The sequence below is a fragment of the Astatotilapia calliptera genome, chromosome 11, assembly GCF_900246225.1.
Source record: "Astatotilapia calliptera chromosome 11, fAstCal1.2, whole genome shotgun sequence".
Classification (NCBI taxonomy): domain Eukaryota; kingdom Metazoa; phylum Chordata; class Actinopteri; order Cichliformes; family Cichlidae; genus Astatotilapia; species Astatotilapia calliptera.
In genome coordinates, this window is record NC_039312.1 from 22,905,398 (window position 1) to 22,919,269 (window position 13,872).

General features: G+C 40.4%; 1 protein-coding gene across 4 annotated transcripts; it reads left to right on the forward strand.

The window, feature by feature from the left end:
* Positions 1 to 76: 76 nt before the first annotated feature.
* Positions 77 to 13,803, forward strand: usp5 (ubiquitin specific peptidase 5 (isopeptidase T)). Of its 4 annotated transcripts, none has more exons than XM_026183340.1 (20): positions 77 to 320; positions 880 to 1,008; positions 1,112 to 1,175; positions 1,274 to 1,401; positions 2,605 to 2,750; positions 3,837 to 4,021; positions 4,131 to 4,225; positions 6,523 to 6,716; positions 6,946 to 7,017; positions 7,794 to 7,881; positions 8,042 to 8,167; positions 8,448 to 8,601; positions 8,730 to 8,892; positions 8,985 to 9,073; positions 10,334 to 10,519; positions 10,834 to 10,977; positions 11,069 to 11,211; positions 11,883 to 12,033; positions 12,168 to 12,252; positions 12,977 to 13,803. In XM_026183340.1, the coding sequence occupies exons 1-20, from the start codon at positions 213 to 215 to the stop codon at positions 13,068 to 13,070; spliced, it is 2,544 nt and encodes an 847-aa protein (XP_026039125.1). In that variant the 5' UTR covers positions 77 to 212; the 3' UTR covers positions 13,071 to 13,803. The 4 variants fall into 4 exon arrangements, with proteins under 4 accessions (XP_026039125.1, XP_026039124.1, XP_026039127.1 ...); XM_026183339.1 differs by having other exon boundaries at positions 78 to 320; positions 1,109 to 1,175; XM_026183342.1 differs by having other exon boundaries at positions 79 to 320; positions 10,334 to 10,462.
* The last annotated feature ends 69 nt before the right edge of the window (positions 13,804 to 13,872 follow it).

Below are 13,872 nucleotides of genomic sequence, written 5' to 3' on the forward strand. Positions count from 1 at the left end.
ATTACGGTAATGAGCAGCAGCCACTCTGTGTGCGGGACTTCTTTACGGCCTTCCCTCAACACAAGGCAGCGTCTCATGATTCATTCAGGCAAACACAGGCAGCACAACACGGGCCAGACAACAGACGCGCTTCCGAGCCAGGGTATCAAGAGGCTGGGTGTCCAAACTCAGAGCAGGTGTCCCACTGCAAGGTGGAACTAGCGAGCTTCGTCATGGCGGACGTTGGTGAGCTTTTGATGTCGGTTTTGTCCACAATTCGGGTCCCGAAACCCGGGGACCGCGTCCACAAAGACGAATGCGCCTTGTCATTTTCCTCACCGGTGAGCCATTTTTCCTTTTGTAAATCAAAACTTCAGCCGATGGACAGTGTTGCTGTGTTGTATTCCCTTCCTCTTTCGTGATTCACACTAACGTAACGTTTTGCCAGTGCTGTCTCACTTTAATGCTCTGTTTTTCTACGTTTTCCCCATTTCAACTAACTAGCAGGTTAGCCTCAAGCTAAGCTAATAATGCAATGTAATGGAAACTTAGCGGCTATAGCTTGTTAGCTAGCTGTGTGGGTTTAATAACTGAGTAAGCTGTCAAACTAAGTCAGTCACAACTGTTACAGGACCATTGATTATGTAAATTTAACTTTGCTCAGTGTGTCACACTTAACAGACACTATTTTTCTGTGGACTTTAAAATAAACGAGCATTGCTTAACAGCAAAGGCTAGCAAATTGACAGGAGTGCTAGTTACTTTCACTGTAGCAACTGATGCTGTGACATGCTTAACTTATAGATCGCATCCAACTTTAATTTGCAAGTCTACTACAAGTGGTGCGAGATAAACAGAGAGGACAGTAAGCATTAAACACTGTCTGTGCTTCCTTTACAGGAGAGTGAAGGAGGCCTGTATGTGTGCATGAATAGTTTCCTGGGTTTGGGGAGTCAGTATGTTGACAGGCATCATGCTCGTACTGGTCAGAAGGCTTATTTGCACATCACCCGGACTCGTAAGGCCAAGGTGGGACACTTTATGGTTAAAATACGGTGATCTAAATTACATTTGTCTCTATCAGCACCATCCTTTTACATGTCCACTCACCTACTCTCAATGCCAACAGAAGGAAGATGATGGTAACTCTGGCTCTGGACACCCACCTAAGAAAAAGCCCACCAGACTGGCTATAGGTGAGTGCATAAGCATGCATTTAAAGAAAAAAGGCTAACTGTATGGGTTTTTTTTCCTAGAGACATGCTTCCACCCTTGTTGTTTTTGTTCTTTTCAGGTATTGAAGGAGGGTTTGATGTAGAGCAGGAGCAATATGAGGAGGACGTAAAAGTGGTGATTTTGCCAGACAGGCAGGAGGTGACATCCGAGGACCTGGCCACCATGCCTGATGTCGTAAGAGAGCGGGTGAGAGGTCTTGTTTGTTTTCTAGTCTGTTCAGGTTTTCCCCAGGTTGTCTGTATGTCAGTAAATGGTAAGATAAGATGTGCTTTATTAATTTCAAATGTTGGAAATCTCCTTACTATATGCTCAGTTATCAAACAAGATACCTGATGCAAAATAATTATAATGCCACATCCTGTTTCACAGTGTGGCATGAAATAGGAAACCCATCCCTTTTCTTTGTTATTTATGTTCACATGTATTTTTTCCTCATCAAATTATAGTTAAAATGAAAGGAAATCCACTGATTTGTTTTTGAAAGTTGAATAAATCCATAATCTTTTAAAAGTCTTGCTATAATTTTGTTAAATAATACTGCACCAAGATTTTGACCAAAATAATCATTATGATTTTTACCATAATCACACAGCCTTACATTATCTTAGCAAACAAGTGAACCTTTTCAACAGTCCTTTAATACTAGAACTTGGGTGACATGCATATAGGTGTAGATTATGATTTATGGTTGATAAACGAGGCATTTTCTCTTGTTTCCCAATTGAGTTGGATGTGAGCACTCAACTGTGACACAGTCAGATTTAATGATAAGCAGTTTTTGAACACGTCAGCCCCTTAGTGCAAAGTGTGAGATCTCTGGATGCTCCTATGTGTAAATAGTGCAAATAATTGTCCAGAGAATTCACAGTGACAGTGGGCATGATGTGTCCTGCCCTCCACATGCTCTGCCTAGGCAGCTGTCTCGCCTAAACCTCACAAGAGTATTTCCAGTAGTGAGAACACGACCAGAGTGGATTATCTCAAGTTGCCTGCCTCACTTCAGACAATGTCCAGACCTGACTGCCAACATTTTCCAGAGTTCATGCTTTTTCTATTGTCAGTTATCAAGTATTTGAAGTTTTATCAAATCACTTAGATTGTAGGTGGTAAGATGTGTATTCTTTGAGTAATGTTTGGTTTATTGTTTTGAGCTGTATTTGTTACCATGGTGGAATAATTTCTGGTGTTGTTTCATGATACTTGCCTGTTTGTTTGTGTGCAGAGGATGCATAGTGCTGCTATATCATCTCTTTATCATCATCTAACCTTTTGCCTCCTTCCAGTCTGTTTGGGAATTTTCTTTTTCTTTAAAGAAAAATTTCTGTGCTTAAGAGCAAGTGGACTTCAAATTAGATTTTCTTGAAATTTGTCCCCCTGCTGTCCACCTAGGTGTCCCTGTCTATGGCGGGTATCATGGCAGCTGACTCGGTGTCTCATACCTTACAAGTTCAGCAGTGGGATGGAGAGGTGAGACAGGAGTCGAAGCATGCCGCTGACCTTAAACAGCTAGACAATGGAGTCAAAATCCCTCCCAGGTGAGGCCAAAGTTCTATTATTTAATAAACTTGCCGTGCAGCAGCTCACATATTCTCTTCAAATTTGATAAAAGATGTGCTGGCTGTTAGGGCTGGGCGATATGGCCTAAAATCCATATTGTGGTATAATTTGAATCCTGTGCGGTAATTATATATTGCGATATTCTTTTCATCTGTATATATTGATATGTCCAAATGACTGAACAGTATAGAATGTCATTTTAAGAACATTTATTGTGCAAAAGTTTTTTTTGTTTTCTTATTAATTACAAAAATTTTCAAATAATTTTTAAGATATAACCGATCCTTTTCCAAACAATGTAACACAAAAATCCTAAATGACAAATAAAAATGAAGGTAAATGTGAAAAAATCTTTGAATAAAAAAATACAAGTAAAATATCAGTAAAACACTAAATTCTAAAATTATAGTTGTTTAAGATAAAGTGCAAATGTGCCTTTGGAAAAGATCAGTCTGTTGGTGTGTAGGGCCGTCTTTTGTCTTTCCACTTGACTGACTGGGCGTTTGTGGAGAGCGCAGTTTTTGGCTTTCCTCATATTCCAAAATGTTCTTCGCTGTTACTGTACCCAGCATAATTTGCAGATGATATTTTTCTGCTTAACATCCGGCTGCTTAAACCCAAACACGGTCCATATGACCGACGTCACACCAGTCCCCTTTATGATCACCTCCTCCTCCTCCTCCCCACCTTTAAGCTCCATGCTTGCAGCCGCTGCGATGCTTTTGACCAAAACAGGCGCAGCTTGATGACATTATCAACATGCGCTATCGCAGTAGAGCGGTATAGTCAAAATTGCTACCGTTGGCCAAATTCATAGCATTTTTACCGCCCTCCCCTACTGGCTGTCTATATGTACAAATCTTATGGAGTTGCCACAGGTGTATCTATTTTAGTCGAGATACTGCCTTTCTACATTTAGAATCCACTGATTCAATATTGATCCTGTTCCCGTTTCAGTAATACATCGTAAAAGAGAGAATGTTGTCATTTAAGCTCTATAAAGGCCTGTTATCTTTATATCAGAAAGTGTGTTTATTGGAGGCTTTCTCTTCTGTCTGTCGTAGTGGCTGGCGGTGTGAGGTGTGTGACCTCCAGGAGAACATTTGGATGAACCTGACGGATGGCAAAGTTCTGTGTGGCCGCAGGTACTTTGATGGCTCAGGAGGCAACAACCATGCTCTCCTCCACTACCAGGAGACCGGTTACCCACTTGCTGTCAAACTCGGTACCATCACTCCTGATGGCGCTGGTAAGCGAAAAAACAATTTGATAGTAATTGGTTTCTGTTAATTAAATTTTTTTTACAGAGCTTATGCATGTGTCTGAAGCTCTGTCCCTGTGCTGTTTTGTTTTTCCAGATGTGTATTCCTATGATGAGGACGACATGGTGCTCGATTCCAAGTTACCAGAGCACCTGGCTCACTTTGGTATTGACATGATGACCATGGAGAAAGTAAGTTTTATTTTTCTGCTGATTTTATTTTGGATTTGTTCACTTATCGACCAATGCAAGTTGAGAGCTGTCATATTTCTTCCTGGTTTTTAATGTTATGCATTAGATCAAGGTCGTGTAGATAGAAGTATTGATCAGTCTGCTGCTTTATGATTGGAGTGTTGTAAATTTAGACAGGGATATGGGACTTTTTTTTTTTCCCCCCTTTCTGTTTGCAGACATCCAAATAATGGTGGTGTCTACTTTTGTCTGTTAGATAGCCATTGATTGTATGGTGTTGCAAAAATTAAGGTCTAAAAAAGTCGCACTGCTACTGAGCTGAAGATACTTAAAAAAGATACTTCTCTTATTGAATATCTCACCCCCTTCTCATCTGGTTTTCATTTATTACTGCTTTTGTTTTTCGTTTACTACATATTATGTTGTTCTTAATATAATAGTGCTTTAATATAATTATTACTGCTTATCATATCGATCTGCTTCCTTTTTTTCTGCAACACCTGTTTCCTCTTTGAATCCCTGCTGTCTTTTATTTCTTGGCCACCTGCTTCCCCTCTTATGCAGAGTGCAGTCTACACAGCTGTCTTGTCTAAGATGTCTGTACCTCTCACTGTGTACTCTAATGTTATTTCTTTTCTTGCTGATGTTTTTCTGTACACACCTAATGATGCTGCACAGCCGAGGAGGTGAAAGAATTGTGGGATAGTAAAGCAGAAGACAGAATACAGCAGTTAGTTGTATATTATAGTGTCTTGTCTGCCTGCCTGGTGTCATTAATGAGTCATACTGCCTAATCTCGTTTATCAGTTTTCTTAATATAAAAACTTTTCTTTAAGCTTTTATATTAAGCTTCTTGCAAAGCATTTTGCTTTCTTACGCAACATATCTTCCCTTTACTTGTAAGATAAGATACTTTGTTTATCTTAAGTTGAGAAGTTATGGCAGCACAAATATTAAAGATATAACATGCTTAAAGTGGAATAAGATAAACTGGCTCAATGAGGCAAAAAATAAACATGCAAACAATCAAAATTAAATTTTGGGGAGCATCAATGAATAAATATCTAAATAAAAGCTTGGATTACACAATTTGTTTCTTATGAGGAAATCATCTTAGGTTAAAGTTCTGCATCATAAACCAAACAATATTGAACTGTGTCATTGTTCTGTTGCAATACCCAATTTCAGCCAGACTTGGCTTGTTGGTCAGATTGCCTCATATCTGGCTAGAATACTTCGGTAACAGAGAAGGTCATGGTTGACTTGATGATTGTGAGGGGCCCGGGTTGTATGGCTGCTAAACAAATACAAGTCATCAACCCTTTACTGAGCTTGACAGTTGGAACGAGATGTTTGTGCTGTTTGGTTTTCTCAGTATGTGGTGCTGTGTATTACAGTCAAGCATGTCCTCTTTGGTCTGATCTATCCAAAGGAAATTGTTTCAGAACTCTTGTGACTAGTTCAGATGCAACTTTGCAAACCTAAGCCACGATGCTGTGTTTTTTAAGCGAGATTTTTTTTTCTCCTGGAAACCTTTAAAAACAAGCCATAGATTTTCTAATCATGAAATTAATGAAATTTAATGTTTAACACACTGAGGCCTGTACAATCTGAGATGCAGCATTTGAGTTTTTGGGGCCTCTGAGCATTATGTGGCCTGACCTTGAGGTGACTGCCTACAAATTGTAAAATCTTCTGATTTTATAGAGCTGGTCAATGAGAATCTGTTACTGTTACCGATCTGTTACTGATAATCAGTTAATCGATTAAACCCTCTTAATTACTATGGAAGCAGTAAGGGTATGCTTAGTTTTTAATTGGACTGCATAGAGTCTTGTATTTAAAAATTTTAATTTGAGTGAAAATTAGCAACAGCTCTAAACTCTGTGTAGCACATCAGTTTCTTGCTTCGCATTAGAACTAACTTAAATTGCATTGTCCCTTTTAAATAAATAATGAAATGAAATTCATAGTCATTTGGATGGCCTCTGTGTTAACTGATGGAGCAGTCGGTGTAGTGATTCAAACTGAATTCATACAGCAACAGCAGGTGCTGCTGGCCTTGGCAAGTAATATGAATGTATTCTTCAGCTAACAGTTCAGTATTTAGGCCACAGAAGCGTTTCTCCACATGGTGTAAACCGATGTTTCATTCACAAACAGTGCAGTCCCTACACTTTTCTAAACCACTCAGATTAACTGAGCTCTGCCTGAAAAGTCCGGAAGCCAGATACAGTCCAGTCCAGGTAGTGTGATTGCAGCCACCATACTTACTGCATTGACTTTTCTGCTTTCAGACTGAGAGGACAATGACAGAGCTGGAGATTGCTGTGAATCAGCGTGTGGGAGAGTGGGAGGTGATCCAGGAGTCGGGGACCACCCTGCGCCCCCTGTTTGGCCCCGGCCTGACTGGCATGAAGAACCTGGGAAACAGCTGCTACCTCAATTCTGTCATGCAAGTGCTCTTCACCATCCCAGACTTCCAGAGCAAGTCAGTAACCTCCTTTTTTTTTTTTTTTTTTTTTTTTTTTTTTTTCTTTCTTTGAAACAGTCACCATCCAGCTGTGTCCAGCATGTTATTTCTTATAGCAAACTGAAATAAAAATATTGCTTTTTAGTCAATATTCACCTAAAAGGTGAAAATTTGTCTGATACTTTGCATTAACATTTAAGATGAATCCAAAGAATTTCCTTCAAGCTTTTCTGTCCGTGCCTCGCAGGTACGTGTCTAATATCGACAAGATAATTGATGAAGCACCGAGCGACCCAACCCAGGACTTCAAAACCCAAGTGTGAGTTTCCTCATTTTAAACTACAAGCTTTTGTGTAATTATTAAATGTCCTCATTTGTACTGCAGGAGAGGGAAAGCGACTCTTTTTAAAATGTTAGACATGTTTTCGTGCTACCTTAGTTTTCATGCACATGTATTTACATACACACATATGGCTTTCTGATATTGGTGTCACACACAGTAGAATCAAATAAGCCATCTGCATAAATATACACAGGCACATTTACAGTGTGCCAGCTGTCAGCCACGAACCCAATTATTGTGTGCTTTTCTGGCAGCTGCATTTTCAAGTGTGATAATTGTCTTTTAATGTGTAAATACTGCCTTTCTCTTTTGAAAGGCGCTATTTTTAGACACTTACATCGACACCTGTTTGCTGTTATTTCGATAGCACAGCAGAAAATCAACTAAAGAGCCTCGCTTCAGAAAAAAAAGAAAAATCCATTATTGTGAAAACAGAAGGTCGACACAGCTCATGTAACTTGACTCTTTATCAACAGTTTGATATAATAAGATTAAGTCTACTTGCTACCTAATTTTCTTGTTTTCATTAAACTCATATCTACTTTATTGTAAACAATCTCTGCTTTTCAGTAGCTGCGCAGCGACCTTTCAACACAGATAATAATATCAGCTCCATGATTAGATTTTCCAGATTGTTATTTGAAATAAAAATGTAAAAAATACATCTTGGTCTATATTTAAATCCACCTTCTGCATGAGGCTCTGGCATCCCGTTGGATGTGCATCTTGTCAGCTTTGTTTGTTTATTACAGAGCCAAGCTTGGTTATGGTCTGCTGTCAGGAGACTATTCCAAACCAGTACCAGACCCAGGAGAAGAAAATGGTGCAGCTGAACCCAGGGTAAGCAGAAGGAATCAGTCATACTGGATCCAAAAAACTAGGTTTAAAAAAATATCCGACCCTTATGCTGGGATTATCGCTCAGAAGTGAGTGAGACTATAGTACAACCAATGATGACTCCCACAACTGAGAAATCCTTCTTCTCCGGCTTTGCTTTCAGGGAGACCAAATCGGAATAGCACCGCAAATGTTCAAAGCACTTGTCGGGCGGGGCCACCCGGAGTTCTCCACCAATCGACAACAGGATGCTCAGGAGTTTTTATTGCACTTCATAAACATGGTGGAGGTAAAGTATCACTCTCATTGTATTTTCTTATTTGTTTGTTTGTTTTTTGGCCTTTTTCAACATTATTGGATAGACACAATGAAGAGAGGACAGGAAAGTGGGGGCAAAGAGAAGGGGGAAGACATGTGGCGAGGGGCCGCAGGTCGAACTCGAATACAGGCCAGCCGCCCTCAGCCGTGTGGCATGTGGTCGCCCGCTCAAAGCACTGAGCTAAAGTCTTTTACTTTTACATTTTTTCCTTATTATTTTGTTTTAAATGTCCATTTTCTTCATCCTACAGAGAAACTGCCGCTCTGGGTCCAACCCGTCTGAAGCCTTCAGGTTTCTGGTGGAGGAGCGGATTGTGTGTCAGCAGACACAGAAGGCCAAATACACACAGCGGGTGGATTACATCGTCCAGCTGCCCGTGCCCATGGACCAGGCTACCAACACAGGTGAGCAGCGGATGAGGACATTCTCTGCAACGTTAACATTTAGTTCTTTCCAGGTATTTAGACTTGAGCATTTCATTAAAGAGAAACCCGTTGTTGTTATTATTATTATTTTATTTTTTAAATAACAGAAGAGCTTCAGGAGGCTGAGCGCCGCCGTGAGGAGGGGGACTCGTCAGCTCCGACAGTGCGTGCACAAATCCCCTTCACAGCGTGCATGGCGGCTCTCAGCGAACCAGAGATCCTCACGGACTTCTGGAGCTCGGCTGTTCAAGCAAAAACTACTGCTACCAAGTATGAAGAGAGACGCCCTCATAATGGAAGTAGTGAACTGGAACAGATTTTAAAAGATCTTTAGTAATGACAGCCTTTCTCTCATTTATCAGAACGACCCGCTTTGCCTCTTTCCCCGACCACCTGGTTATCCAGATTAAGAAATTCACTTTTGGTCTTGACTGGGTGCCTAAAAAACTGGGTGAGCAAAGATATGGTTACATTTTTGTTTTGAAAACATGTTTTTTTTTTTTTTTTTTTTTTTTTCTTCTTTATAAATTTCTGTGTACAAAAATGCACGCCAGAGGGGTTTACTATGAATCAAGTTTGTTGTATCCAGGCTGTCTTTGAGTTAATTGGCTTAACAAAGCATAAAACTCAAGTAAGGGATTAGGGGTATGAACGCTTTGTGAAAGTAGGTGTTTGAAAAGTATTTTACCTTTTTATTTTTTATTTTTTTAGCCGAACTGAGTGTCACCTGCTTCAGTCAGACCTTATTAGAAAAAGAGGTGATGGAGATCCTACAAAAATAGGCTGTTTATTTAAAAAAAACATTAAATGTAATAAGCCTACGCTGGTGCTGCAAAATAAAATAAGAGAGCAATGCTACATTGTTGAGATTTCAAAGGCCATCCATACATCTATTCATCCCTCCTATGTGAAGTCATGTTATGGTAGTGGCAGGCTAACCAGGGTATTCCAGATGTCCTTCTTCCCAGCAACACTTTCCAGTTCTTCTTTAGTGATCTGGAAGTGTTCGTAGGCCATATGATATATACTGCTTCCAGTTAGCTCTTGGTCTACTACGGGGTCTCCTCCCAGCTCGACGTGAAACTAACTCAGCTGGTTCCTTTAAACACGAAGGAGATCCTTCTGGATGTCTGAGCTCCTAACCCTGCAGACAAAACTCATCATTTGATCTTTACACAAAACCCATAACTCATAACAGTAGTACGAGACAGTGCCTACATTACTACTGACCCCTCATCACTTGTGAATGGGAACACTGTCGCCACTCTGAGGATGAGGGAGTGCAGTGTTTTTTTTGTTTTGTTTTTTTTCTTTTGTTTTGTTTTGTTTTTTGTTTTGTTTTTGTTTTGTTTTTTTGTTTTGTTTTGGTTTTTTTGTTTTTTGTGGGGGAGTGGTTGTCTGTTTGTTATTGTTTTCAAATACTTGCTGCTTCCATGCTTCTGTGTAAAACAATATTTAAAAATTGTAGATGTGTAACATTTAAAATTTTGCAAAAAAATGCTTAAATTATTTTGATTACTGAAACTGAGATTTCTCACTAGGGAACAACCACCACAACATTGCAAACTGCAATAAAACCAAAATATATTGTTTAAAAAAAAAAAACAACCCACACATTATTAGCCATTGACAGGAAGTTGACATTTTGAAATGTACTTGATGATGAGTGACTTCAGGTGGTTTGTAATGGTGTGACTTTTCTCTGATGCAGACGTGAGCATCGATGTTCCTGATACTCTGGACCTGAGCGGGCTACGTGCAACTGGCCAGCAGCCAGGGGAGGAGCTTCTGCCAGAGGTGGCCCCGCCCCCACTCATGACACCAGATGTGGAGGTTAAAGGTATCCTGGGTTCCCATGGCAACGAGGAGGACGACTCGCTCTACTCCCCACTGCTGTGTCAGTCTGTCATTTCTGCTCTTTCCCTCCTCCCTCTCACTCATTCGCCCACCTTTGTTTCCTTCTGTTCTTTTTTTTTTCTGCCTTTTCTGTTCTCACGCGTCCTTCAGTTGCCTTTTTAAAAAACATTTTTTGGTTCAAAACAAGGTTTTGGTTTGGTTTCTTTCTGAGCATCAGTTTAAGTTTACATTAATATAAGTTACAACATTTCATTTTCGAAATTTTTTTTTTTTTTTTTTTTCCTTTTGTAAATCTTGTGCTGTTGTACCAAAAACGACATCCAAGTAATTCAGCTGTTTTCAACTCTCTCTTAGCTCCAGTCCTCGATGACTCCACTGTGTCCCAGTTATGTGAAATGGGATTCCCACTAGAGGCCTGCAGGAAAGCGGTGTATTACACGGGGAACACTGGAATTGATGCTGCCATGAACTGGACCATGAGCCACATGGATGATCCAGGTGTGTAGACCAACAGTGATTTGCCAAAAATCAAACCATCTCACCATGACTGTTGCTTTTCACATCTTCTTTTACTTCTGATTGGCTGCAGACTTTTCTGCCCCCTTGGTGTTGCCTGGCTGCAGCTCTGGACCTGGAACCACACCCACAGAGAGCCTGTCTGAGGAGCACCTGGCGACCATCGTCTCTATGGGCTTCAGCCGAGACCAGGCAACCAAAGCACTTCGAGCAACGGTCAGATTTTTTTTTCTCTCTTAAAGGGCTTGAGCCTTAAAAGAGGGGATTTTCTTAATAACATCTGAGGCACACAGTTTCTGCTGTCTCCTTTTTAATCAATGAGAAGAAAGTTAGATTACAGAGAGAGGGAGGATGAACTCAGGGCTGCAACAAGTGCAGTAGTAAGTAACATCTGTAGTATATAAAAACACCAGACCAAAGCTGCCTACATGCAGCATGAAAGCTGTAGCTTGACATTACATGATCTATCTGTCTTGGGGTGGGACATAGGGTATTGTTTGAAGTTCACTGACACACCTTGATTGTGAGCACTTGGTTGGATCGATCTTCCTCCCTCTTCAGGGACTCCTGAAAGATTCTTGTAAATGGTGACGTAGTTCTGACATTACCTCATATAGCTTAGCCTACCTAAAGGTGTTTGGCACACATTTGAGCTTCGGGAGATGGTTGATGACTCGGAGTGCAGCCAAACACAGCAGCTACTTCTCCCCAGAGCAAATACTAACAGCGTGTTAAGAAATCTTTCTGTGCTGCTCCTGTCCTCTAATGGTCTTTCATCAGCTGTCTTTGCTCTCTAACAGTTAGACTCTTGGAAGTATTTGTGATCAACAGAGACTCAGCTTTAAGCTTAGAAAGTATTTGACTCTTGACTGGTGTTTGTCACACAGAGTAACGTCCTGGACCGGGCAGTAGACTGGATCTTCTCTCACCTGGATGACCTGGAGTCCATGGATGTGTCTGAAGGAGGGCGCTCAGCTGCAGAGAGCGAGGGTGGCAGGGATCCTCCACCTGGACCCCGCGTCAGAGACGGACCAGGAAGTAAGTCCATAGGAGGAGACGGAAAGAGGAGAAATAATCTTTATAATCAGATTGTCTGCTCACGTTAGTTTAGACTATGTTAATAAAGTGCTTTAATGTGTTACAGTCAATCTATTTTTCTCTTGTTTGTCCAGAATATGAGTTGTTTGCATTCATCAGTCACATGGGGACGAGCACCATGTGTGGCCATTACGTTGCCCACATCAAGAAGGACCAGCAGTAAGTATTTTAGACACATTGAGGTTCGAGACGGTGGTTCCTAACATTTCTCATGAGTCTCTTTCTGCTGCGTATTCAGAACTTTTGCTCAAACACGATCAGTTCCAGTTCCTTAAAATGTAATTTCATACTTTTTCAGATTAGCTCAGCCAGTCTTTCATGTTCTTATTGGCTTTTACAAGACTTCTTGTTGTTTAAGGAATATTTCACAGTTTTGGTTGGAAATTTAAAATCACCTGTCATAACAATAAAAATACCGCAACAAAATAACTGTGATTTACTGCATTCATGTCCCCACTTGCACAAAGAAATTCCTGAAGAACTTTTTATTAAATGTGCTTCCTGGTCCCTGAATTTAATTTATTTTCTAGTGCAGGCTAAACATCTGTAAAGAATTGCATTGAAATGATAAAGTAGCTTCAGCAGGGGGCACCATACTCCACATCTACTCTGACAAAACTCATTTCATGGCTGCTGATGTGCACGGTCTGATGTGTTAATCTGTCAAAGAAGTGAAGGTTTGAAGGATTTATATCCATCTGTCACCAACATAACTAAAGGAAAAATGTTTGTTTCATGTCTGAATAATGAAAATGGATCAATTTCTACTGACTACCTGCTTTAATGTGTTATTATGACATCTGTACCTGAGTTGTTCATTTGGAGGCAGCAGGTGCTGTTAAACAGGCCTTTGTAAACTGCATTTTCTCTTTGTGTCTCACAGATGGGTGATCTTCAATGATCAGAAGGTGTGCGCTTCAGAGAAGCCTCCCAAAGACCTGGGATATCTCTACTTCTACCGCAGGGTGGCTGAATGAAGCAGAGCAGCGTTACACTTTAGGTGAACGAGAAGATACGTGAACGCTAACAAACACCCATGACAAAATTCATAGTTGCACTCCACCAAGCTCTTGCAAAAGTCCTGGCACGCTTCACAACTGACAAAAGTGTAAATAAGTCTCTCAGTTTGCGTATTACACACTCAATTAATTGGTGCAGATGTACAGATGAGATGTTGGGCTGATAATTTTTCTTGAAATCCTCTGATTACAAACCAAAGGTCTGTTCAGAGAGCAGGTTTGGTTTGTTTCCTGGGCCTTGATGATCGGTCAGCCATCTGTTCAAGTTTAACTCGCAAATGATTTCAGAAAACCTGCTTCAGGGAACAAGTCCCAAACATTAGCGACTTTGAGTCCCTTCACTTGTTTTGTTAACCCCGACTATTGATTTCCACTGCCATCAGTAGTCACTGCCGCCTCCGGTCCCCTCTTCTTTCATTGGATGATTGCAGCTTGGTGTCATCACTCCTCTACCTGTTAGTGAGGACAAAAGAGTTAAACACCCACAATAAGAGAAAATGTCAGTGAATAAAAAAAGAATAAAAACAAATGTGTGTTACAAAAAGGAAAAGCACCAAATCAGCTTGTTTTCCTTCAGTTTGGTGAGGGTGATATCTGGGTGATTCTTGTTTTATTTTGTTTTTATTTTTGAACAGAAATGCTTTGTTACTTCTGCTGTGGCAAATAAATAATTGTCTTTCTGTCAAATAAAGTGTGGTCTGTCCTTTTGCATTATGCAGCTTCTCTTTTTTATTTTCACATCCTGATTACAGACAAAAGT